The sequence below is a fragment of the Zosterops lateralis genome (genome assembly GCF_965231275.1).
Source record: "Zosterops lateralis genome assembly, chromosome: 7".
Lineage (NCBI taxonomy): Eukaryota > Metazoa > Chordata > Aves > Passeriformes > Zosteropidae > Zosterops > Zosterops lateralis.
The window spans coordinates 672,175-699,305 of NC_139767.1; the positions used below are offsets into that span (position 1 = coordinate 672,175).

At 47.8% G+C, this 27,131-nt stretch overlaps 1 protein-coding gene across 1 annotated transcript; it reads right to left on the reverse strand.

Moving 5' to 3' along the window:
- TWIST2 (twist family bHLH transcription factor 2) lies at positions 1 to 26,746 on the reverse strand. Its single transcript, XM_083865613.1, has 2 exons — positions 25,787 to 26,746; positions 1 to 944 (listed from the first exon to the last, which is right to left on the reverse strand). The coding sequence occupies exon 1, from the start codon at positions 26,296 to 26,298 to the stop codon at positions 25,816 to 25,818; it is 483 nt and encodes a 160-aa protein (XP_083721739.1). The 5' UTR covers positions 26,299 to 26,746; the 3' UTR covers positions 1 to 944; positions 25,787 to 25,815.
- Positions 26,747 to 27,131: the final 385 nt, after the last annotated feature.

Genomic DNA, 27,131 nt, shown 5'->3' on the forward strand with positions numbered 1-27,131 from the left:
ATCAGCCTGGACATGTGATGCTCACACCCTCTGATCCCCATCACCCCAAATCCCACCGTGGGATAGAGTTTTTATCCAAATTTCTGAGTGTCAAAACATCGTGGGGTGCAAGGAAGAGTCTCAGCCTCTGCTGGGGGCTGTGGAGTCAAGAACAAACCCCCAGTAGCTGCATGACATCTTTATTTTTACTGGCAAGAGAAGCAGTATACACAGCGACATTGCAGTGTCTTAGCTTGTTAAAAATATCTTAATAAATAAAACAAATAAGCAACATATACACTAGAACAGAAAATGAAAACAAAACAAAACTAAATTTAAAAAAATACAAAAGAAAGAGGAAGGGGATGAGCGGTAGCAAATCACGGAGCAATAAGGGAGAGGTGGCAGAGTGTGGAGGGCAGTCTGTAATCCAGGCTGTACTTGAAACAAATCATGCAGGGAGCTGGGGGCATGGTAGGCTTTTTTCCTTCTTTTCCTATTTTTGCTGAGACCCTTGGTCCAGTTTTGCCATGACTGTACAAGAAATCAAGTTTGGAATTAAAAAAAAAAAAAAGAATAATACGGTTAAGAGGAAGTAAAACTCGAACCCAAAGATGCCTCATAAATGTGTTCCTGAATTAAGATTGTTTCCAGAAAAAAAAAAAAAAGTGATAAAACACCAAACATACAGACAGACAGACACAAAATCCCAACAGCAATGAACAACCAGGAATGTTGCTTCTCCTTCTCTCTTTGGTCAGTCATTTTGAGGAGAGATGTTGCAAAGTCTCAGCCCCTTCTCTTTGGTGTTGTTTTGCTGCTTAGTCTAAAATGCTCCACAAGAATTCAGAGCGAGGGAGGTCAAGAGGGGTCTTTTGGACCAGTTTGCTTGAGGTTTTTAAGGTTTCAGAAGCTACAAACTTGAATATATCCCAATTCCACTTCAGTTGCAGACACTGGACATTCTGGAGAGAAGGGAAAAAAAAGAAAAGATAAAAAGATAAATACACCGAATGCAGAACATCTTTCTGAGATAGATTGTGTAGGAAAGAGCTTTTTCCCTACAAATCCAGGCTGTGGCTCATTACCATATGTTGAATCCTGCCCTGTGGAGTTAATCCAGGCACTGGGCAAGATCCAGTGTGCCAGGAGCACAGTTCCTTAGACTTTTGGATAGACAGATTAAATTCAGAGTCTGGTAATGTCACAGCTTGGTTTGCACTGGAGTTTAAAATGGTAAATCCATAGGCAGAAGCAACGTAGCCCTCAAAACATCACTGAACCCCAGAATGGTTTGTGTTGGAAAGGACCTTAAAGCCCATCTCATTCCTCCCCCCTGCCATGGGCAGGAACACCTTCCACTGTCTCAGGTTGCTCCAACCTGGCGTGGAACACTTCCAGGAACAGGGTGAATTTTGTGGAACAAACTCCATGACCAAGCAGTGCCCACAGGATCCCCCATCCTGCTTGGGGCAGGGATGGCTTTGCAGGCAAGGTGCTGTTCCTGCCTTCAGCAAAGCCACCTCAGCTCAGATATCAAAAAGCAGATATAATTATTTCCTCCCACTGAGGAAAGCTTCCATTTAGCTGATTGCCTTTCCTTTCCATCTCCAAGTTATTAATTATCTAATTACAACCACATTCTGCAGATGAGCTTGGGGACTTGTCAGGCTGCCCAGGACCACTTAGGAAAGCTCCACCTCTCCTGGTGGTTTGGGGATGCCCACGTCTGACAGATGACAGGCTGACCCTTTCCCCATCCAGGGAGGGCTCCAGGAAAGGAAAATAAAATCCAGGAAGGAGGAATATACCACGGAGCAATTTGCTGATTTTTTCCCCCCAGTGAGCAGAAGAAAAGGGTGGAGGATGGTCACACAAGGTTTTGCTGTGCCCTGCTCTTCTCTGAATATGGGTGACATGAAAATGAGGTAAAACCAGATAAAAAGCTGGTCTAGTTCCAGGGATTTTTTAAAATCCCACCCAAGAGCAGACAGCTCAGCACAAAGCTGCTCCCAGGGCAGAGCTGACATCTTTAAGCCTGGCTAAGACACCCTGCTCTGGCTGCTGCTGCTGCCCTGAGGCCTCTTCTTCCCACTGGTTCTTTCTGGTTTCCAGCTCCAGCTGGAGAACTGAGAATTTCACAGCAGTTCTGTGCTAATGGGCTGATTTTCTTCCCTGTTATGGTGAGGTGATGGTGATGGCCTGCCCTGTGGAGTGTAGATTTCCCAGAGCTCTGGAATGGCTTTGCCAAATTCCACCTCATGCTAGTTCCACAAACTGGATTGGCTTTGAGGTGCTTTTCAACCTAAACCGTGCTGTGATTCTGTGAAATCAGACTCTGAAATCAGACTAAGATGAGATTCTGAATCCAGCTTGTGTTCCTCATGTCAATGACCTGGCCCCTGCTCGTGCACTTCAGGTACTGAAGAGGGAAGGAAGGGCTGAGGAAGAGGGAAAATGCCCCCAAAACCTCTGGCCTTGCACAGCTCCAGGAGTAGGAACTGCTTTCTCCTGGGATTTCTGGGGGATTTCCAAGCATTTCTCTAAGCTAACACAGATCACAGCTATGATGTGCTGCCACAGTGCAGGCCCAGCGCAGCTTCCTCTGTCTGCGGCCTTGCTGGTCCATTCTTCCCTGCTTTGGAAGCATTTCTCAGCCCCACCAGGAGCATTCCCCATGGATATCACAGGAGCAGAGAGCTGCTGGCCTGATGGAAGGTGGCAGCAAGAGCAAGGCCCTGGTTGCAGGAAATTTTGCAGCAGGTCCCCTTTGCTTATATGGGATAGGGGTGGATTTGGTTACAAAAGGATTGAAATAATTTTCATGACATGGCCGAGAGTGCAAATTAAATGTGAAATGCAGGAAAACTGTTGGGTTTTGGGGGGATTTTTTGGTTTTGTTTTGGTGGGTTTATCTGTTTTGTTTGGGTTTTGGGGTTTTTGTTTTGCTTTGTATTTAAAGGTAGCTTTTCCAATTTCTTTTAAAGTTGAGAGTGTAGAAAAAAGGCTCTGTCCCCAGGGCCTTTTTTGTTTTCTTGCCCTATAGCTCAGGTACATTTTAGGGTGAATGCGGAAGGAGAAAACCCAGGTGGAGTTGCTTCTTCTTGGAGGTGAGGCCTGAACAAGATGGGACAGAGCAAATACATCAAGGTGAGGAAAATGTGGCATTCATAGAATGAATTTGGGAGTGGTTTGGGTTGGGAGGGGTCATGAAGTTCATCCTGTTCCACCCCTGCCATGGGCAGGGACACCTTCCACTATCCCAGGTTGCTCCAAGCCCCATCCTTAAACACTTCCAGGGATCCAGGGACAGCCACAGCTTCTCTGGGCACCCTGTGCCAGGGCCTCACCATACTCTCTGTGAGGAATTTTCTTCCTCGCTTCATTTCTCCTCTTTTTAGTGTAAAAAAATTATTCTGGAATAGCCCCACCAGTAACTTCAAGCCATGCTGGGTTACAGCACAAAAAAAGATGCTCCTGCTTTAGAAAATCATAAAATCCCATTCCTGAGCTCAGGAGCCATCATTCCCAGCTGTTTTGGGAATAACTCCTCTAAAAAGCCCTATGGCACAGATTAATCAAAATATCCTCAGTCAGGTTTGGATACTTTGCCTCCCAGCACCCCATGGGGTGTGATCCACTCAAAAACCTCCTGAAACTTTTTCTGCTTGAGCTGAAAATTTTCCATGCCCAATGGTGATTCTTCTTTCTTGCCATGGTTTTTGTTTTCCAGGCAAACAAATGGCCCAGCTGTTTCAGGGTATGGGGAGACTGGGAACCAGCCGTGCTCCAAAATTGCTGATGGCATCCCCATGACTGGGAGGATCACTGCTGAAGGGATGTTCCCAAATTATTTCATGGAGTTCTCAGCTGTGCCTGGAGCCAAAATTGATGGTTAGCCACTTCACAGAGTGGTTTGGGCTGGAAGGGACCTTAGAGCTCATCCCATTCCATGGGCAGGGACACCTTCTGTCCGACCAGGTTGCTCAGAATCCCATCCAATCTGGCCTTGTTTAAATTTAAGTTGCTCAAATTCGTTTAAATTTAAACTTGTTTAATTTAAATATAAACTTGTTTCAATTTAAGCCTGTCCTTGTCTAAATGTAAAACCTTTTCTTGATTTGGATGGTGCAAAAAAAAAAAAAAAAAAAAAACACCCCAAAACCAAAAAACCAGAAAAAACAAAATCAAAAAATCACCACCTTAAAACAGCAGAATTCCCTTGATTTTCTGGGGTGTTGCCAGGAATCCCTTTATTTCCATGAACCAGGAAAGGAGCCAGCCCTGGAAAAGGCAGTAGGACCAGGCTGCAAGGCTTCAGAGGGGAGGAAGCAGTGGAGAAAGGAATTCAGATAATTGTGTCCATGCGAGGGGGTGGAGAGAGGGCCAGAATCAGATCTAATGCCGGGGGTAGGGACAGACTGAAACCAGATCCCCTGGCTCGGGCTGTGCTGCCTCTGCTGCTACAAACCCTTATCAACCATCTGCTCTTGAAGTCTCCCAGATGAAGGGAAAGCCACAATTCTGTGCATCTTACAGCTAGGAAACTGTCTCAAAATACATCCCTGGCAGAGGTTCATTCCTGAGCTGCGGGGCCCCCCTCGGATCCCTCCTCAGCCAGGGAGAAGCCTCTCTCTGGTTCACCCCAGCCTTTTCAGAGTTTGGGGGATTCATCTGCCTGTGACTGGTTGGAGGTGAAACATGTTCCCTGTATCCTACAGCTCCCCAGTTTGTTATCAGGAGCAGTTTGATGGTTATATGGGATGAGGAAATGGATATTGAAGCCTTTTCTCCTCCCCCTGAGGCTGTTTCTCCCTCTCCAGACCCTCTCGTGCATCACTGAGGAAGGCCCATGGTTTGCTGACACCTTGCTTTCCAGGGAAAATGGAGGATCCTAAAGACATGATGCCACAAGAAGAAGCCAAAGAGAGAGCCCTGGTCCTTTCCACTTGGGTCTGCTCCCAGCCATTGGAGCAGGATGGAGCATGGCTATGAGGCTGGGGACTGGACAAAAAGCTCCAGTTGTGAGTGCTCCTCTCACATATTGCCGAAAATGACTCTGTAATTTTGCTTTAAATGTTTTCTTTTTTTTTTTTACCTCACACAGCTGCAGAAAGGGTTATTGGTGTCCACAAAATCCCAGAATGGTTTGGGTTGGAAGGGATCTTAAAGCTCATCCAGTTCCATCCTCTGCCATGGGCAGGGACACCTTCCCCTATCACAGGTTGCTCCAAGCCCCATCCAACCTGGCCTTGAAAGGAAAGAACCCCTTCAGAAGAAGAGAGGGATGCTCACCAAGGAGAGAAATTTGATGGCCTCTGCCTGTGGGCTGAACAATTTCCAGTAGAAAAACTTGTCCTTTGAAGCCCAAAACACCTAGAAAGAGCCAATTCTTCAACATTTCAGATAGTAGCCCAGCTAAAATGAGTCCTGTGGGGCTGTGCTCACCACAGGGAGGAGAAGGGAATGCTGAAAGGTGAAGCATCTTGCTGCTGAGATGCTCAGAGTTGTTCTCAGAGTTGCTCTGTTAGGTTCTGCCTCCCTGCAGCAAAATTCAAGATGTCAGGAATGTTTGCCCCAAGGTGCTGTGTTCCTTCCTTGCCAGAAAATTCAAACAAATATAAAAACAGCTTTAAACCAACACAGGAAAGAAAAAAAAAAAAAAAAAAAAAAAAAAAAAAAAAAAAAAAAAAAAAAAAAAAAGAGCACTTTAAACAGCAAAGGCACATTTTCCCCAGTACTGCACTCCTCCACAGGCCGAGCAGGGCTGGTGGCAGCTGGAGAAGGAGGAGGCAGGTTTGTGGGAGCCCCTTGTTAAAATCTTGGCAGCACATCGCTGGAATGGCAGCTTGGAATTGCTGAGGGGTAGAAGCCACTAAGGAGCAGTGGGAGCAGGGAAAAGCAGTGCTGCTGCCCTGGTGTTTGAGAGTAGTTTGGGAGAAGCATTGGAGCTGCTTGGCTGCCCGGATGCCTCGTGGGTGGCTCAAAGGAACAAGCACTCAGGGACACCAATGGCATCTCCCAAGCCAGAGCTGGGGGCAAAGAGGGGCAGGAGGTGGCCCTCACCTGCCCTCCTGGCTAGCAGAGCTCATCATCACTTTCTTTGGCTCAAATCCACTCCCCCACACAAGGCACAGGAGAAAGGTGTGGAACAAAGCTGGGGAAAGGCAGGGAATGAGGTGTTCTCCTAGTGCAGCTCCAGAGAAATACCCAGGGCTGGGGAGGAGGGCTTGCACAGACACAGCTGTGTCCCTAGAAATCGACTCTGAGGCTCACACCAAAGGAGGGTGCAGCAACATCCCACCTTCCTCTGCCTCCTGAGACCCACATCCTACGGCCTTCTCGGATCCAGATGGGCTCCAGCTGCCAACAGCACTGGCAATTCTGGGTCAGCACTGCCTGAAATGCACACCTAAAATGGGCCCAAAGCAGTGGGAATGGGTGGAAATCAGGGAAAAGGGCTGGAGTTGCCACAGGTGGCCCATCCACTTCTGCTGAGATGCTCACAATGACATATCCCACTCTGCAGAGACACAGCTCAGAGCCTGAGAGGGAATTTAATTTAATTTAATTTAATTTAATTTAATTTAATTTAGGACAAAGCTGGCAGTCACTGGGACATGGTCTCTGGTCCCTGTCTGCCTCTGCAGGCATAAACACAACTGAGATATGAACTGGGCTGTGAGAACACGCTCCTGCCTCCACCCCGTTTTAGGAGAGCAGATACTATTGGCTAAAGGGAAACCTTCCCTCCTTCCACTCAGTGCTCCTGCCAAAATAATACAAATTCTAGGAAAGACACCTTCTCTAAAAATAAACATATACATCTGTGGCTTTCTTCTTTTTCCAAGGGAACTCTGTTGGTCTGGCCCGCTCAGCCAGCAGCTCCGCTGCTCTCACAGTTTTCCTGTGTGCAGCTGCAGTTCCCAAACCTTGGCAGCAGCATCCTTGTGGGATGCTTGCTCTGGGATTTTCCTACCCCACAGAGGAGTTTTTTCCTACTCATTTCCCCACTTTACCTGTCTTTGCATAGATTAAATATTTTGGGAGCGAGTCTGGCTGTACCTGCGGCTGAGCACAAGAAGGAGCAGCCTCAGTTTTTTTCATCAGTGCAGCACAAAGGCTCTGTAATAACCTCTGCTCCTAGGAGTAAATCAAGGGAAGGATGACAATCATCCATTATGACTGACTCAGTTCTGTGGATTAATGCCAGTGGAATTAATAACAACAAACCCGCGCCCCCCCCCCCGGTTTTAAAAGCATCTAGGGTTTAAACTCCTTCTTTCAAATAAAATAATAACAGAAAAACAAAACAAAAGAAAAATATATTTGGGCCACCCACTAAAAAGCAGAGACATAAAATCCACAGAATTCTGCAGGCTTCTGGGAATAATCTATGAGACAGGTACAACTGCCCCGGGAACTCGGGGTGCTTTTTCATGTCCCTGACAAATAGCAGCTGAGACACCTGTGGGCCAGATGTGCACAGCTGTATGTGTGCTGCTGCCTATCAATCCTCGGCTCCCACCCTGCTCCAGATGCTGGCCCTCACAAACACGGCTTGGAAGGCTGGGCTGGAGCAAGGGAATTGCGAGCCCAGGCATTTCCCTCTTCCCAGGAGTCTCCTCCGCACGCAAAGCCGAGCCCTCAGAGTCCCCCTGGCCTGCAGGATGCAAATTTGAGGCAGAGACCCTGAGGGGAAATTTCGGGAGAGACACTAGGCATTCCCTAGCTGTGAGTTTTTAACACCCCTGCGTGAGTGACCTGGTGGGGGAGGTACCACCCCCTCTGCATTTCAGACCCAAAACCCCATCAACACCCGCCTTAAAACTGGTGTATTCTGGTGTTTATCCACAGTTTTGCCATCTCCCCATGGGCACACGTGTAAAGGATTTTAGTTTTTACTTCAAAAAGTATGGCACTTGTGCCTACAACTCTGGGAAGCAAAATCTTGCCTGTCCTGAGTTAGCCTTGGAGATGATTGCTGAAAAAAGATCCTTTTTCTTGGCATTTGGAGAAGGAATGATGCTGTGTTTGCTTCTCAAAACTGCCAGAGATGCTGGAGCAGCTTCCCTGAGGCATGGATGGATTTAATCCTGCTTTTGCACTCATGGATCCTCACAGAGCACCACAAAAAGCCCTCAGTGGGAAGAAGCCAGGAAGATTCCCCATATCTTTGCCCACTGTGCTCAATGCCCAGGTTTTGGACTACCATCCCAGATGACATTCCCTGCAGGAGAAAGGATGCTACTCTGGCATCTTCTCCCCACTATAAGGCATACCCTGAAGGCCCCTGAATTCCTCAGTCCCAATTCCCTGTCCCCATCTTCAATTTCCCCCATGGCAGGTGCTGTTCCTTGTTCCTTGATAACCACCTCGGCTCTGAGCAATGGAGGTGATTCACTCCCAGGACTTTGGGAAGGGATTGTATCCAGCCAGGTCTCCATCTGGGATTAATCAGCACAGCTTCCTTGAAGTCAAGGGGCCAAATTCTCACTTGGAATAAACCGGCTTAACCCTGCTGCAGTCAATAAAGGCCCTCTGATCTTTTTTTTTTTATGGCAAGAATCGCTCAACTCTTTAAAATACCTGGGGTTAGAGGGTGTTGCCCTCGTGAAGAAGGAGCTGTATTTTTATATGACAATCCTGCAGGGGGGAGGAAGGAGTCCTTGGCATGAAGTGAGCTACTCTGTATTTTGTGGGGCTGAGGTGAGTCATTGGGATTGGCAGTTTTGGCACCCTGGGAATGGCGACAGTGACTTGGAATCTGAATAGGTGTGATAGACCTGGCTTCCTCTGCATTCCTTATCTCCTCCTGCCCCAAGGTTCTTTCTCTCCCTTTTCCTTGGCCTGGCAGTTACATCAGCATAGCACAAAATCCACCCTGGATCTCACATCACTCCTCAGTCCCATATTTCTTCCAGCCTTTAATGCAAATTCCACACAGTACAGTTGTTTTCCCAAACTTTACAGCTGCTGCCTTCCATGCAGATGGCTTTGCCCATGCTAAAAGCACAGAACATCCCGTTTAAACCAGGTTTAAAACTTTTAAACTAGGCTCCTTAAACCAAGCCCTCTGGATTTCAGCCCCAGCCCTCTAAGGTGCTGAGCCCATTCCCTGCCCATGTATTTATAATCAGCTCTACCTCTCTGTTTCCTCTTCCTCCTCCTCTCCTTGCCAGCCTCTTTCCAAGGGCTTCCTGGGGGTGCCCAACTCCTTGGGGTCTCTTGTGCAGGGCCAGGGTTTGGATTTGATGCAGGCAACAGCAGAGTGTCTGTGAATCTCCCCGGAGGCTGGTCAGGGTGGGAATATTTTATTTTTATTTCTGTGGGTTTGGATGCTGCCAACCTCCTCCAGCAGCGTGGTCAGTGCTAACCCCCGGTCCCCATCCGGGTTCTGAGCATCCATGAATCATTTTTCCAAGACACCCAGGAGCAGCATCACTGCCTCGAACTCGGCGTGGGGCTGACCAGCTGCTGTATGGGCTTCCCTGAAATTGCTCTGCGGATCGTGCTGGGCAGACAAACCACGGGGAGCAGGACAGGGAGCCAGATCTTACTCACAACCTCTTCAGTTTCCAGCTGGATAGCGCCAGGAGCTTCCCAACCCTCTGCTCTGCTCCAAAAGCCTCCAGTGCCATAGAGGAACACCCTGAGGGGTTTAATTTCCCATGCAATTACTGGCTCATGATTTCTAAAATCTTGTTTTATTCTTCTTGCTGTCTGCACCGCTGCCCCATGTTGCTTTCCTATCAATAAATTATCCCCTTCACAGCTCCTATGTCACCTTTTCATCGCACTTCTGGATTTTGTGGCTCCATGAGAGGTGAAACAAAGTTATCACTTCCCTTGCTGCTGTTTTTCAGAGGGGAACAAACAGCCCCGCTCCAGCAAGTTCAAATGTTCGGAGGAAGAAGCAAGCAGAGACATGAAATCTCTCTGCTGGAGGAGCAAACGAGTCAGCTTGCCTGTGTTTAGCGGAGGATATAATCACAAGTTTAATATTTAAATGCGTGCTGCTCGCCCCGCTGGCCGGGCTGGGGTTTAGCACATGCTCTGCTGACTCAGAGCAGCCCAGCCAGCCACTCCCAGGAACATGATTTGTGAGCGGCGTGCACTCAGCAGCCTAGGAAAAAAAAAAGCCGTGGAAAATCAGTTTCCACGGTCTTTTCCAGCCTGTCATGCTGCAGAAAGGCAGATGTGTGTTTTCCTGTCTGCAGTTGTCAGATTTTTGGGGTTTGGGTGATTAAACGAACGGGTTAAATGGACGCTTTCAGTTGAGTGAGTGTGGCTGACTCAGCTCGGCAGCAGCTGGCTGGTCTTGTTTAGGTTTGCCAGCTGCAAAAGCTGGACTTGTTTGAACCTCGGCGAGTGACCCCTGCGAGGTTCCCGCTGGGATAATAACCTGTGGCACTGATGCAATCCCTGCTCTAGGGGCGAGATGGAGGAGCTCTCCGCAGCATCTGCTCCTAACAAAGGCTCCCTGCTCGGATTTTGGCAGTGCTGCTCCTCCCTGGGTCCCACAATGGGCAGAGCTGAGCCCATTGGTGCTCCTGGAAGTCAGGGGCTTGCTCGGAAGCTGCTGATGGGCTTCTCTTGCTCGGGTTGCAGCCCAGGTAATCTCAAAATGGTTTGGGTTGGGGGGGACCTCTAAAAGTCGTTTGATCCGACACCTTCCTCTAGACCAGGCTGTTCCAAGCCCCATCCAAGCTGGCCTTGGATGTTTCCAGGGGTGAAGGGAATCTTTGGTTGATGCTGAACAGCTTTTCTGCTCTGTACAACGAGTTTTACACACGGTTTTTATTTGCAATACAAGACATTTAAGTTTTGTATTCTCCAGGTTAAACCAGCATGTGATATTTGTGAAGGGAGGGAGGCTGGGTGTTACATTTGATGACTGAAATGAGGGTTTAGAGGCTTGTTAGGGAATCAGACTGAATGCAGGGAGAGAATAGGGAAGCTTGGCTCTGTCTTTGTCTAGAGAAATGTGTTCATGTACAACACACAGAATCATCTGTGATCCCAGATTCGGTTAAATATCTGGGTGTGGAGGATGTCTGAGGTGACTTAATTTAAGAACTTTTCGCTCCTTTGTGTGCTTTTTACCTGATAAAAATGCTTTTGTTTTCTCTTGAAATTTCTAGTTGCTGTTCTTACACAGGCACAGATGGACCTCATCATACCATAAAATCACAGAATGATTTGGGCTGGAAGGGACCTTAATCCTCATCTTGTTCTACTCCCTGCCACGGGGAGGGACACTCTGCTATCCCAGGCTGCTCCAAGCCCCATCCAACCTGGCCTTGGACACTTCCAGGAATGGGGAAGACCTGTATCTGTACGTGCACTGCACATTTCACCCCGAACACAGCAAATATCGGTGTGAATGTATACACAGACATTCAGATTAAAGGCTCCCTAAAAGCAGCAGTGATTGAAATCAACACCAATAAATGAGACAATCTTTCCCCAAAGTTGGCAGAAGAAATGCAAATGCTGGGCCACACTTCCCTCCTGGAAGTGCACGGATGCACCCAACGGGAAACTTAACCTGACATCCCACACGGTTTGGCTGAACAAAGTGATCTCTGCCCTCTCCATACTTATTTATATTTTCAGTTGACTACATAATCTGGCCCTCTAGAAAGTCCCTTCAGGAGGTCACCCAGCTGAAATAATAGCTAATGAATTTGTAAAAAAATATTTCAGACTTATTAAATGCTTTCTTCCTTCCCTTCCAAGTGTTTGCATGCTCTCCCCAACAAGGTAGGGCTGGAATAAGGAGGCTGGTAGGACTGTGCCAGCTCCAGAGACTTAAGGAGAACTGTTGGCATTGCTTTTCCTTGCAGAGATATCCCCATTCTGCTCCCATCTCCTCACTTGGCTTCCACCTCTGCTTTTGGGATGGCCTTAAGTCCAGGGGACGAGGCTCTTGGACTTCTCCAGTGTTGCACCATCCAAATGATTTCCATCTCTGCTCCATTAATCATGGATTGGTTTGGGTTGGAAGGGACCTTAAAGATCTTTGAGTTTATTCCTTCCAGTGCCTGGTTACACAAGCCAGGCCCTGACTGCAGGAATTGGTGATTTGTATCTGTTCTGAGGGGATCAGGTCCCCTTTTCCATGGATACCAAGATCATCCTGTGTGCACGGGCTGGGCATGAAGGGCTTAATTTTTGGGGACTCACGGTCTGGACCCCTGATGAGATCCAGCCAAGTCATCTTGTGGGCTGAGCAAGTGAATACCTGTGGGATTTTCCTTCCCAGGAAAAGGAGCTGAGGCCTAGTCCAAGGACCAGACATGGAGACAGCCCAGGACATGTGGGGACAGCTCTGAACCAACTTGTGCCATCACCAGGGATTGAGCAGCATATTCCAAACTTGACAGGGCTGCTTCGTCCGTACTGATGCTGATCTTGTGTGTTAGGGATTTTAGTTTTTCCAAGAGACCCAAAAAGTAACTAAATGATGAAGGTTGTTGGATATGAGTTTAGGATGGAATTCTCAAAAAGATCAAGAAAACTTGGTGTCTTTCAAAAAACTGCCAGCTCTGGAGGGGCCCTAAATTTCTTCAGCTTCAGTCTGCTCATCATCAACCCCAACAGATTATTAACTTAATTAATCAGTTAATGTAGTATTTTTAATAGGGTAAATTTCCAGCCTTTGGCTTTTAAATAGAAAAGCTTGAGCACATAATGTTTGAGTTCTAAACTGGCAAAAAAGAGCTTAAAGTACATTTTCTGGAATCCTGTCTCAGTTCGTGTCTGATTAGGGCTGGAAATTGCCTTGGAATGGAGAGGAACTTGAGGAAAATTACTCCAAGAGGTATTTGGGCCTGAATTATCCATCAGCACTACTCAGGCAGTTTTTCCTGCCCTGAGTTTTACATCTGTGTGCTGACCAGAGCAGTGACTTTTATTTTTATTAAAGCATCCCCATCCCAACAAAAACCTCTGGTGGTTTGTGAACCACAGCTCTGCCGATTTAAATCACGCCTAAATATTTAATGTGAGCCTGATTTATGCTGGAATTGCTTGCTCATCAGCTTTCCCCTCATCATTGGGGTTGTTGGGGCTCTCCAGCTCCCCTTGGTCACTTTGCAAGATCCTTCTCGAACTGGAGGTCTTGGGATGGCTCCAGCCCAAGTGACCTCCTCAGGATCCTGGTGCAGAATTCTCCTCGTGGTACCCTGAGATCAGCAGATGCTGGCCTTTCTCTCAACTCCCACTCAGTGCCTCAAATCCCAGGGAAAGCTCTCCTTCCGCTGCTACACCCTCTGCTTTGAAGACAAAAGATGATTCAACAAGATATTTGAACTGGGGAGCAGGGGGATTGGATGGTTCAGCTGCCTTCCAAAACTCACAGGGCTTTCCAAAGCTGGAATTAGAACGTTTCCAAAACTGATATCAGGACGTTTCCACGCACAGCCTGCCCTCTCCAGGACTGCCCTGGCACTGATGCATGTCAAGACCTGTAGCAAAGCCAACTCTCCTGTTTGCAATACTTCTCCCAGCCTTTCCCCAGTTAGGCTGAGGTGTCCTTTGCTTCCCAAAAGCCCCAAAAAAGCAGCCTGTGCATAAATGATTTGGGATCATGATGGATGAAATGAGCCTGTGCAACTCCAAGGAGAGTCTGGGTGCACCACGTGGGTGCCTGTGGAACCAGAGTCCTGCTATTGGTTTGAGCTGTATTTTATTTTATGCATGGCACAGCCTCTCTCTGCTTCTTTGGGAAGTTATTACCTGCCTTTGCTGCCTGGAGCAGATCCCAGAGAGCAGCACAGCCTTCTCTCTTCATTATCTGCCCCACTAATACCGCATTTTTATTTTTCTCTTCCCTCCTTAGGTCACTTGTTTTGGGTCACTTTATTCTCAGTGCTGACCCCATGGCAGGTTTTTCCAGCTTTGTTGCTTCTGTGACTCAGGAGGGATGTTTTGCTCTCATTTATTAGTTTTTCTGGCCAGAATATGAGAGGTTAAACACTTCAGAGAAGCTTATTCTGTATTTACAGCCGAGGTAGGTTTCTAAATCAACAGTAGGTTGTGTACTGGAGTGACTCACAGAGCTGCTTAACCTTTTTCCTTCCGTTTTTGTCTCTCTCCAAATACGAGGAGCAGCAACAGCTGCAGTTCAGATCTCTGAAATGAGAAGCTGTGAAAGGAATATAAAGGGCTCAAAGTAAATCCAGCCTGGTGGCACGTGAATCCCTCCTCTCTGCCAGCAAGGTCCTGCTGGCTGGGGAGGTGGCAAGGTGGGAACTGCAAGTGTTAACATTTGCTTTTTGGAGGGGAAACTGAGGCACCATCCAGCAGCCAAAATTGTAGGGCAAGGTGGTTTAAGGGCACGGTGGAGATGAGCCCAGGGTGGGCTGTGGGTGCAAGGAGAGCAAAACCCACTGCTGCCATCCCATCCAATGGTCCATGGTCATAGGAGAGGTGTCATCCTCTCAATTCGGCCAGAGGCCCTGGTGGGAAGTATCCGCACAAGGGGCATCAGCTGGAAAGAGCCCCAGCATCCTGTGGCACTTTTGCTGCCTGCCAAAACCAGTGGGAAATAGGCTGGGAGTGAACAGAACAGATGGGAGCAAGCTGGGGGCTCCTTCATTGCCCATCACCTCTGCACCGTGCTGTGCTTCAAACCCCCTTTTTTCAGTGTAGAGTTACAGACCTCCCCCCCACCCCCCCCCCCCCCCCCCCTTTTTCCTTAGCAGCAAAGCAGGCCTGGGACTTTTCAATGCCCAAATCACAACCAAACCCCTGCATTTCCCCTACCCAGCAGCATTTAGCTATTCTCTTCTAAGGAACCCGTGGAATCTCTTGGATTTTGGGGTTTGTCCCTCTCCCTGCCCCAGGATCCTCAGGATGGCCCTGCCAGCTCTCCTGTGCAGCTTTTGGGGGTCTCAGCTGGGTCTAGGCCTATGCTGAGGTGAACATCTCTCTGGGATCCAGCGCTGCTCTTCATGCACCCCAATCTTTAGATTTTAAGGAATCCAGTCCCTCGGGGCATTGGGGGGGGGGCGTGGAGGGGGTGGGGAGCGGGTTGTGTGCAGATGCTTTCTGTGAGTACCAGCAGCTCTGGAGGATGCTTGTCCTGCAGGATTCGGGCTGACCTGGGAGGCCTGAGAGGTTTTTCTTTCCTTGTGTTTAGGCCACAAATTGCCTTGACATCTCTGTGCGGATTTTCCCTCATGAAAGGACTACGCTCCCTGACCCTCTTGGAGTCATCTTTTAAAATTTGGGTTGTTTATTGAAGTGGCTGTTGATAAAGGAATGGAGTAGACCTGTGCTTTTCTGCGTTTGGAGCTATTTTAAGATCTCCTATTAAGAGGAGGACAGGGCAGTGTTAATCACATACTCAGGAAAACACAGCAGCAAAATTAGATTTTTTTTTTTTTTTTTTTTTTTTTTTTTTTTTAAGAAGAGTTTTTCTCTCAGAAAGGCAGCTGCGACTGCAAGGTGGAAGCACCTCTGGTGCCACCTTAAATAACCTGGGAATTTGCTCTCCTGATGATCACTAATGTGGGATGTGCCCAGTGCAAAATTTCTTCCTCCTTTTCTTGGGCAGTGAGACAGCTCCTGGCTGCTCCCAGATATACCATATGCTCCCAGTTAGACTCACAGGAGGTGTTCTCCTTGGATGCAACCCTAACCCCACCTGATTCTTTATTTAATGCAGTTTGCCCTGCCCTCTAGTGCCAGCAGGTGCTGAGTCAGCAGCTCCTGCGGTTTTCCACCTTTCCCATCTCCCAGCTTGGGAATCTGCTGCTGCTGGGGCTGCCAGGATGGGGAGAGATGAAGAAATCTGACCAGAAATGTTTGTGCACCGCCAGGATGTGTGGGGAATGGATGCCTCAGTGCAGCTTTGGAGTGAGCACAGTTGCTTTTGGAGGGACCTTTTGGAGATGTCTGCAAGGAAAATGAGCTTTGTGAGGGAAATGGGAATACACGTGGCAGACTGTTCGAAGGGAGCCTTTGGAGGCCAGGAGGTTGTTTCAATGATCAGCTTAAAATGAAATCTTCAAGCCTGGGAAGTGCTTGGAGATATGGGGGATGGGGTAACACCTTGAGACAGATCTCTTGCTTTTCTCTTGAAGGAGGAATAATTTTTTGTTTAAAAAAAACATCTGAGAGCCTTTTGTCACCCTCTCTGCTGGGAGGGGAGGCTCCCCCAGCCACAGCCTGGGGTCTGCAAGCACATCAGTGCTCCCCAAACCACCTCCAAGCCTATCACACCACACTCCCTCCTTCTGCTGTGACCCTGCCCGCCCCCCCCCCCCGCTATTTTGAAGACCTCAGCAGACCAAAGCTTTAGAATTTTAGAAAATGCAAGACCACCCCTTGGTGCCAGCTGCCGGGCTGGGTATCCCTCCAGCCAGGCACGACGGGACCCGCCGCAGCCTTTGCACAATTTCCTGGGTTATTTCAAGCTGTCGGGAAGGTCTGGCCGTGCATGGGAGGGGCAGGCAGGGCTTTGGTACGCCAGCAAAAATGGAAAAACAGCCTTGGATAAGTCTCCTCCTACTCCTGTCCCCTTGTCTTGGATCTGAAATTGGGGAAAGGTGCGGGGCGGGGGGAACACCAGAACAACACCCCAAGCCTGTGAGATGACCCCTGGTTTTGCTGTGCTGACGCCGGTGGAGCTGTTAGGGTGGGTTTGTTTCTTTAAGGTGTCTCCCAGAGGGACGATCAGCCAAATGCGATGTGGCAGCTCTGGTAACTCCTCTTGGCTTTCAGCACGGCCCTCGCTGATCACACAACTTGCTAGTGAAGAAGGTACAGCTGTCCAGGCCTTGGCAGGCATCCCCACTCTCCGCTTGCTGCCAAATCCTCGCTTGCTTTTTTATAAAAATTCTTAAGTTTCCTAAGAGAATGGAAACGGAGCAGCCTCATCTGCCTCCCAGCCCCATCCAATGACTCCTGGACCTGCTGGAGGAAAGCCTGGTGTCCCTGCAACCCTCCGTGGTGCTGGGACGTTGGCAGCCAGGGAGAGGGAGAGCCCAAATTCCAGGGCTCCTGTCCTGCTCTGAGGGGCTGGGGCAGACCAGGGTTAAGGGTTGGGGTCCCAGCAGAGCCTGCACAGAGCTGGAGCTGTGATTAGGGGTGGTTTGGTGTTCCTGTCTCGGGCATTCCCAGCTCACATGACCCCTGGGAGAAGGTAACCAGTTGGAAGTGGGGGTAAAAGCAAGCTTGCCACGGTGCCAGCAACTCTCCTGAGTTCTTCCCTGGCTGTGCTGCAACTGCAGGGCTGGAAGTGCCTCATTACCCCTGTTTGCACCTCTGTGGAGCAGCTCCAAACACCCAAGTCCCAAATTGTCCCAGCAGCCAGACCCCCTGAAAAGATTTAGGTATTGAGTCCTGGCCTGGGGTCCCTGTGACAGATCCAGGAAACCTTCATTTCTGCCTCTTTCAGAAATGACACAAACCCTCCTGGTCTTGGAATATTTTAGCCCCATGTGCAGTTTTAAGGATGTGCCTGAGCTACAGAGGAGTTGCAAGGCAGCCTAAGTAGTGCATTGCATGAGTAATTCAAGGCGGAGGGAGCCTATGGGTTTCCTCTCCAGAAAGAGCTTTTTTGGATCTTCAAACAACACCAATGTGGCTGTAGCTGTGTGAGAGGCTCTGCAGTAGCATTTCAGTGAAAGATTAAGGAAAAACAGCACTGGGAGACAAAAATACATTTCACAGCTGGTGAAATGATGGCATTAGGAAATAGCTCCGAACATGCTCTTAACAGGAGTTTATTTTCTGGAGGAGCAGAGATGAGAGGGAAGATCTAAGAATTGTCCTTGGGACTTGTACATGTACCTTGGGCATTGCAGTGAGCATGAAAACCTTGATAATTGCAGCAGAAAATGAACCAGTGATGCATATATGAGAACAATAAACTGGTATGAAAAAGGGGGAATAGATTTGCAAACTGTTGTACTTAAGGCCAAGTTCAGTTTCTCTCTAATTCTGACATGATTATCCTGAAAAATCATATGATTCTATTAATTGATTCTGACATTATTTCCTGAAAATTCTTACGATTCCACAAATATGTACAGCTAAGGAATAGCTACAATTTTCAAAGCCGTGTCTGTTTCCCTTGGCAACATTAAAATATTTACCTTTTCCCACTCATTGAGAGTGTAAGTATTGCCTGGATTACAAAATAACAGTGCTTAGGAGGAAAACTTATGGATTAACTCGGTCCTATTGAGCATCAGCACATTTTGAGCTCCCAATTCTCTACCCTCAGCTCTCTGGGCACATGGCATTGCCCTGGGGGTGCCTGGAATTGTATTTTTGGTGTGACAGTGTTTTTTTGAGGTGCTTTTCACTACCAGTTTCCCTGGCATGAACAGGGAAAGCAGTGGTGAGTTATTTCTTTGCACACATTATAATGAGAAATATTGATCATTAGGTTGTTTGATTTTAAAGTTTCCAAGGGAATCACTGGAAAGGGATCTCTGATCTCCCCTGTTCATGAGGTGCAAGCTGATTTAAACAGTTCAAAAGCCTGAACCTCTTCTCAGTCCCAAAACCCAAGTGCAAACTCATGGCATCACAAAGGAGGCAAGAACGCGGTCACTCCACTGCACTCCAGTCCCCTTCCAACAGCAAACATTTCAGCCCCATCTGGTATAAAATAGATTATTTAGTGCTGGCAATCCCAGGGATCTCTTAAACAGCCCCTTTCGTGGCCAGGGATGAAAAAGCCCTTGTAAAATGTCAGGTTGTTCCGTGCAGAAACCCCCACGGAGTTGGAAGGGAGCTTTGGAGATCATGAGCCGCGCCTGGAGCGTCGCGCTCTCAATCACTGCAGCAGAAAGGGCTTGGTGCTATCAGAAATTTCCTGGGGTCACCAAGCAAAATAATTAAGCAAAATAAATTAAAATATTCAGGAGAGCCATCTTATCCAATGTGCAAAAATACAAGTTAATATGCTGTGTGCAGAGCGCTTTTTTATAAAAATGATGTTACCTTGTCTGGCCTGTTTTTGTCATGTGGTTTTATGCCCTGGTTTCTCACTGGGAAATTTCCATGGGGGTGATTCCCTCTTATTCCCAGAGGCACTGCCATGGGTGAAAATGCTGTGCTTCTGTGCAGACACTCAATTCCTGCCACATATGCCATGCTCTGGAGCCTACTGATTGGTGAGCTCACTTGTGTATTTGAGGGGAAGAAGACTCAAACTCACAAGAATTGGCATAAAAGTTCCTGTGGGATGAATTTGGGGAGGTTGTGGCATGGACGTGGTGATGGGCATCCCAGTGGGATACACATGAGAAGGACAGGGAGGCAGGTGCTCAGCTGGGACAATTTGAAAACCAATTTTCCCCATCCAAACCCCTTTGAATAATGGGTGATTAATAAGTTTTGTTGCATCTCTGTCCTGGCCATATTCAGTGTGGGATTTTTTTGTGCTGCAGGGCAACCGTGGTCCTGACGGCATCTGTGGGTGATGGTACAGGGGTTTCTGGTGGGCTCAGGGAGGTTTTGTGCAGATGGATTAAACTATAAACTCCTTTCTTGTCCTTAACAAGGTGGTTTATCTTCAGTTACCAACATCAAGTTGTTTGCTGGGAAGCATCTCCCTGTTTGCCTTCCTCCTGAGTCCACAATTTTATTTGTTTTATTCCTCACATTTCTGAGCTTCCCCTCCCAGAAAGGAATTCTGCCAAAGGAGCCACATCACACAGAGAAATTTCACTGCGTTGTGCATAAAATTCGCCATAAAGGTCAGCCTGAAATGTGCATTTTTGTGTCTCTGGCAGGTTAATTTTGTAGAGAAGCTTGGTTTTGGGGACAATGGGTGTGGATGCCTTGCGAGATCCCCGCAGACATCCAAAATACTGTTTTTTCTATGAATGCTTCTCCCTGGCTCCATCTCACCCTACTGAATTTTCTAAGCTGGATTAACTAATTATTTTTAATAGGAAGCTTAGCCGTGATTCCCCCATTTCAGCAGAGCAATTGGGTTTATTTGCATTTAAGCACAAACATAGGATTTTTAAAGGAGGCCTGAACAGCTGAAACTGAGGGCATAATCGTATAAATATCTGCACGAGGATTTTTGGTGGCTAAACTCACCCCAAACTCAATTCATGCATTTTAAAGCATGTGTTTGGCAGGTCTAATATCTCTTAAGGAAATGTTTCTTGGGGGATGGCAGCTAACAAGGCAAGACTATCTTATTAGGAATTCAATTAAAGCTAGGCCAGGGTTACTGGACCTCTTCCAGTAAATATATATCAAGCTGAACCCATAGGCATCTGTCTCTTCTCTTGCCCCCACCTCCTCCTTTTTCTGTTTTCCAAGCTGTGGTTGAAAGGTGGAGAGGAGATGGAAGGAAGAGGAGGGACTGTTACCCACCGTAGAGTGCAGGGCACAAGGCTGGTTTGGTGTCTGACCACTTTGGTGATCTGGGGGAGAGCAGACCTGCTTCAGTCTCATCCCTTGCCGAACCACAGGAGAAGTCAGGGAACAAATCCGGAGAATTCAGGGATCTAATGGCCGCTTTGAGCCTTCTGTTATCAGCAGGGTTTAGGAGCTGCTGTCGCTTATTTAACATTTTTATGGGAGTACTAACCAAACCTCCCTGTCTTATTTGCACCCTCCTCCTGCAAGGAGCCTGTCTCCAAATTCCTGACGCTGCTTCCCTTGATGTGATAGAGAACGACTGATTTTATTTCCACACCACCCCCCGCCTCCCATTCCCGAGCGAAAATCCTCCTTACTGCAAAACACTGAAAACCCTGGGCTCTGGGTGGCAAATCACAAATAAAATTCAAAGATGAATCCTCTATTTTACCCCCCAAATCCCTGTTCTAAGGCAGGAGGATAAGAACATGCCCAAGAGCTCCCAGAGCCCTGATTTCCATGTCTTTGCTGCACCACTGGCAGGAGAAGGACAAGGTCATCGGGGTTGGGGAGTACTGGCTGGGCCTGGTGTGGAAGTGGTTAAAAGGATGGGTCTGAGGGCAAGGGCTGCCTGCCTTGATTTATGGGCTGGCTGAGTTAATGTGCTCTTTGTGTGTGATTAGTTGTTGTTGCTGAGTGGTCATCTTCCACAAATACAAATCTAATTAATGCCGGAGTGCCAAGTGTTGCTTTGGCGTTTTGTTGTTTCAGGGTGTTGTTTTCTTTTTTTTTTTTTTTAATTAGTACGAGTCTGCTAATATCTGGACAGTTTCTTGGTTTTCCTCACTTCCAAATTTGCCTGAAGAAGGGAATCAGGAGCTGTAGTGACTTTCTGAGCAACCCACCAAGGTATCTGGTGGGATCAGCAGCTTGCAAAGAGCAATCTGCTTTTTTTTACCCCCTTCCCAATTTTCTGCAAAACCTGGGAAGCGAGGTGAAAAAGCTCCCTGAAACATCTGCTTTCCCCAGCCAGCTGTAATTCCCTGACGGCTTTTCCAGCTCGCTCTGTGTTTCGGGGTTCTGGTGCTGTCCCTTTCCATGTTTGTGGCCTCGTCAAACCCTTCCTGCAGCTCTCCAGCAAGACATAAATTCTGGAGGTTTTGGGCTCGGAGATTTCAAAGCTGTGCTGAAGCACATGGAAATGATTCTCAGGGCTACGGCTATAAAAATAATTATATTGCCAGGGGAAAGAGTGACATGAAGTATCCCCAAAAGAGATCTCAGCGGTGGTTACAGGATCTGTCCCAGCTCTGTGAGAGCCTGCTGTGATCTCCAGGGCTCATTTATCACTGCTACCTACAACTGCAGGAAATATGCCCCCAAAAAGCGCTCTAGGAAGGAATGTGAGGGGAGGTTGCTCAGGAGAAGCGTTTCAATCTCTCTCTTTGTTTTAATGAGGATGCTTTGAATATTAGGGCTGTTCTGCAGAGCTGAGCAGTGTGAGGATGACTAATTTGGAGATAAATTAGGTCTACTTAGCCGAAATGTCTGACTCGATTGTTCCCTTAATGACCCTTCAACGCGCATCTCTCCCGATAGGACTTTCACCGCAGCTCTGCCTCCAGAAGATTAAGTAATAACATGTTTTTACCACTTTCCTAAGCGCTCCTTCGGACCCGATCCAGCATTTCCCCTCCGCCATGCGTGCCTCCAGTTCTTTCTGATGGGTAATTCATTTATTTGCGTCTAGTCCCTGGCAGATTTGTCTCTTCGCATGTCTCCTTCTCTGGAGCATTTCTCTTGCACCCTCTTTTTCAAAGATCCCTGAGCCTGAGCGGTTTTTGGCTGACTGCAGCATGTTTGGTGTCTGCTGGGTAACAGATTTATCCTTTCCCAAGGAAAGACACGAACGTAAACAGAGGATCGAAAATGCATTTTGCTGGGCTTTTTAAATGCGCTGAGATGAAACCCCCACCCCTCCCCACCGCTACAAGGCTATTAATGTAAATACCAAACTTTACAATCCTTCCTGTCAAGGAAACTTATTTACATTTTTTGAAGGATGCGTATTAAAAAATGGGGCTTTTGGGACAAAAAAGGGCTTCGTTCCAGTGTCACTACACCCCCAGTTAACTGTACTGCTCTCAGACACTATAGAACTAGATTTTGTTCCCAGGGCCAGCAGAGATAACATCTGTTTGCTTCTTTAAGGAGAAAATGAAATAGGATGCTGGTGTTTTATACTGGAAACAAGCCCTGCGAGTCTGAAGGGGCAATGGGATGAAGGCTGTGGATCAAAAACATGCCTTAAACGTAGCTTCTCCAGCATGAAAAAGGTGGGAAAAGGGGTTCCCAGTGCCAGTGCCAGCCCAGGAGAGGCGAAGATCTTGTCCCCAGAGAGTGGGAAGGAGCAGCAGACTAGTCATACTAGTGCAGAGCTCTGGGCTGTGTTTTCCTTTACACTTTTCTGCTGGTCCTGCTATCCCGACTGGACAGGTTTTTTCCCTACTAAAAGGAATATCAGCAAACATACTGTAATTTTTTTCCCTGATTTGTTCTTTTCAGTTTAGAGCCTGTGGAACATTTTGAAAGCAAAAGGGAAAGGTGGCTGCAAGGGGAAGGGCGCAGGTGCTGGCGGTGAGGATGGGGAGATTTCGGAGGGAGGAAGGCTCGGCTGAAACATCCCACTGCAGTCCTAGAGGTGCAAAAGCTGTGCCTGTTTCTCCTGCAACACCCGGAGTCAGTTGTCTGGAATTCCTTGGAGCAAAACAGGAAAAAGTCTTGTGGCCAGGAGAGTGGGCAGCAGTGACCTGCTGGCGTTTGCAGGGGCCAGGTGGCTTTATACCAGTTCCCAAGGCTCTGATTTTCTAATCAAACAGCTCCTCTAATTTCTGTTTTGCTTGCAGCCAGAGGGGATTGAGTGTCCCTCCAAGGACAAAACCTTTCCTTGCTTCTCTCTCCCCAAAACCCTGGGAAAACGGAGGGTGGCAGCCCAGCCTGAGCAGTGCTCACCCCACATTTGCAGTTCCTACGCCCCAGGAAAGGCAGGCACTAATCCCAAACCCACACAGCAAATTCGTATGGATTTTTTGTCCACTGAGGCGGCACACGCTGCTCCCCTCTTATCCATAAAAAGTCCCACCGCCCAACTAAACTTGCCTGTTTTCAGGGGTTTCTTAAGGACCTTGTTGTAGTTTTATTCTTTATTTTCTGGCAGCCCTAATTTCTGTCACCATAAACGATAGAATTTGACACCGCACTGCACCAGGCCATTTGTCAACAACCTTTTCAACAGTCCAACCGCACGCGTGTTCCTGCACAGCACAGGCACAGGGAATGGGGGAAAGTTTGGGATCTTCTCTGCAAGAGCCACCTCAGAGCACGGGATTGGAGGTTGGGTTACAGCGAAGGCGCTGAATTCTGATTTATTCCAAATCAAACCAAAAAGTGCCAGGGTTTGTTTCTGCATCATGGTTTTTTCCATTATATCCTCACATTTTTGGGGGATAGGGACAATCTGAGCACCTACCTATAAAGTAGGTGCCTCATCAGAGCAATGTTAATAATAATTTAATCAATGTGGGGTGTAAAATGCAGTTTAAAAAAGGCAGGTTTTGCCCTGTGTGCTAGAAGTGGTTGTGTGTTAGATAACGGATTTCCAAGCATCCTGAGCTAATAGCAACACATCATTTGGGAAACAACAGAATCAATGCATTGTTCTAGCCCAGCACTTTCCTATTCAGCCAATCTAAACTGCTGAAGAAATATGTGTTCGGGACATTTTGCATCTGGTTTTGACAAGAAGCCTAGGGTTTTGTGGTGGTGGTTTTTTTTTTTTTTTTTTTTAATCTGTTTGCTGCAGTTTTTTAAGCCAGATTAGCATGGGAAAAGGCTCTCTGTTTTATAAACGGAGGGTTTAGCTTTTGAAAACTCCACTCAGATTTGGATTTTTGCAGTTGAAATTGGGGCACGACATGCAAAATATAAGAATGCCAGCGATGGCCATAAACACCACAACAACAGTGTTACCTATTTAAATAAAGCTAAACAGCAGCTCATGCAATGGGTGGAATACCCATTCTTTTTTTCATATTTTGGGGAATCACTAGAAGAGCTTAATCCAACACCAAAGTGCAAATTCCAAACCATTTCAGGATGCAAGTGAAATATTTACATCTAAAGTGACTTTAAGTCTGTTTTACACCACTAGTAAGTCCTGGTTTCAAATTTTTTTAGCCTTTTGAACTGAGGCACTGCAGTTGCATCAAGTTTTTGCCTGGTTCTGTATTTTATTTATTCTCACAGGCCGTTCATTGCTGGCTGAACAAAGATGGATTTGCCTCTTTATACAAGCCCAGCCAATGTGTTGAGATAAACTTTCCTCTTCAACTCTGCACATGATGAAATTATTTCATTTTTACATCACAAAGGTGGTGGGGGAAAATGTCCCTTTGGAATGTTTGCTTGGTGAAATGGGTTCATGGGCTCTGTTTTATGTATGGAGCCCCAGACAGCGCCTGGCCAGACCCAAACTCTGTCTGACAAAACGCAGAGCTGCTCTGCTTAATTAGCTGGAGATGGAGGTGTTATTAAAAGGCTTTTCCCCCCCTCCTTTCTGACTGTTTATTCCACCCTCCCTGAGTATTACAAAGGCAGCTGAAGAGGAAGTAGTTTTCTGCTAATGGAAAGCAACGAGGAAGGGTTTGGTGAGGAGAGTAAATAAGAAACTGCGCCTAACGCCAGCTGTGCTTTACTGTCACTTTGGGGAAGGGAAACTGGACAAACGCAATAATTTAGCAGAGTTTCTCCTATATCTGTTTGCTTTTTGCTGCGTGAGGGGGAAGGGGCATAGCCCAGGACTGCAGCCGACATCTGCTGTTTGTTTCTTTTAGGAGAAACACAACCTGGGGCGAACGCGTCGCCCAGCCCCCGTGGGTTCTGTCGACCTCTTGGCCCCCCAGCTGGGAGGGGATGTGGCTACCACAGGGCTCAGCACTGGGATTTTTGGGGTGCAGACACCTATGGAGTGGGGCAGCAGCCGTTTTGGATCCCCTTCTCAGCCTGTTGTGGCCATCACTTTTTCCTCTCTGAGTCCTTCTCTGAAGCAGCACTTTCTGGCAAATCTCATGCGGTGACGGTGTCCCCTCTGTCCCTCATCATCCAGCTCTCAGCACCAGCCCCCTCTTACTCCACATTCCCACAGAGCAAAATCATACTGATTAGTATTTCCCACCCCTGTCCCCACCAAAAATTTGGGGCATATCTCATTTTTGCCTTCTTGGAAGCTCCATTTATTTGAATTTCCACTGGTGGGGGGGGGGAGCAGGAGGAACTGGACATGCCTAAACTGCCCTTCAGGTCAGTGACCCCAAACCCATCAGCATCCCCAGCATTCCACCAAGGGCAAAGAGAATGAAACAGACCCAGAGCATCATCCAGAAGAAGAGAAAAGGGTACCTACCCCTTGGGCTGGCCCGGCCCGGGCGGTGGCTAGTGGGAAGCTGACATGGACCACGCTCCCTCCATCCTCCACACGGAGAAGGCATAACTGAGCCTCTCGTGAGCCACGTAACTGCAGCTCGTCATCTTACTGTCCATCTCGTCGCTCTGTAGCACCTGGTAGAGGAAGTCTATGTACCGCGCTGCCAGCTTGAGCGTCTGGATTTTACTCAGTTTGTCCGAGGGCAGTGTGGGGATGATTTTCCTCAGAGCGGCAAAAGCTTCATTGAGCGACTGAGTCCTCTGCCTCTCTCTGACGTTGGCCAGGATCCTCTGGCTCTGTAGTTCTTCGTAAGATTGGGAGCTGGGACTGGACTTTTTCCCCCTCTTCCCTGGGTTGGGGCTGCCATCTTCGCTGGACTTCTTACTGTATCTTCTCTTCCTGCCAAATCTCTTTGGCTGCCTTTCCAGCTCCTCTTCACTGGTCCCCAAGCTATCCACAGGGGAAACAGGAGAACTGGAGCTTTCTTCCATGCTTTCTGCAAGAACGGGAGGGGAAGAGCCTTTCCCCCCCTCCTTATGTTATGTGAGTGTGTGTATGTCTTAAATGTGCTTTAAATTCCTGAGACAGATCCTTTGGAAAAACAGGAGGACTCTTTTTTTTTTCTTTCTTTTTTTTTTTTTTTTTTTTTTTTTTTTTTTTTTTTTTTTTTTTTTTTTTTTTTTTTGCTGACCAAACGTTTTCCAGGTTGCTTGAAGGGCTCTTATTTCAAGGACCGAGGTTGTGTAAAAAAATTGAGGTCTTGGAGAGAGGAAGTTATTCTAACTTTTTGGAAACTTTAGCTGAGCTCAGTTGCTAAATAGTTGTCAGAAGTGAGGGAGGTGCAGGGCTCCCTCCTGATTGGCTGGCCAGGTTGGTGGGAGGAAGGCTTTTCCCCTGCTAAACTTTCACAGTTTTATGTTACACTTAACTAAAATCTTGGGAATGTACCTCGAATTAAAGATAGCTGGCGAACGCCACCACTTGCCCCCGGGGATGCTGGATTTGCAGCACCCCTCCAGTATAACTCCCCACAGCCACCCCAGGGGTTTTGGGGTGCTGCCCTGGCTCCCATTCCCAGCTCCGTGGCTGGGCTGTAGAGATTCCATGCCCATGTCAGGGGAGCGAGCCCTCCACACACGAGAGTGTGCCCTGCTTTTATGAAATGGGGCTCTATTTTCCAGCCCCCTGGTGCTGGGGGTCCTACAAACCCCCTGTCCTGCAGGGATGGGGTGGGGACGTGCCTCCCCATCCCACAGGGTGACCTTGGAGTGGCAAAACTTCCCTGGGGCACACTAAGCTGTGGGAATGGCGGAGTCTTGGGAGC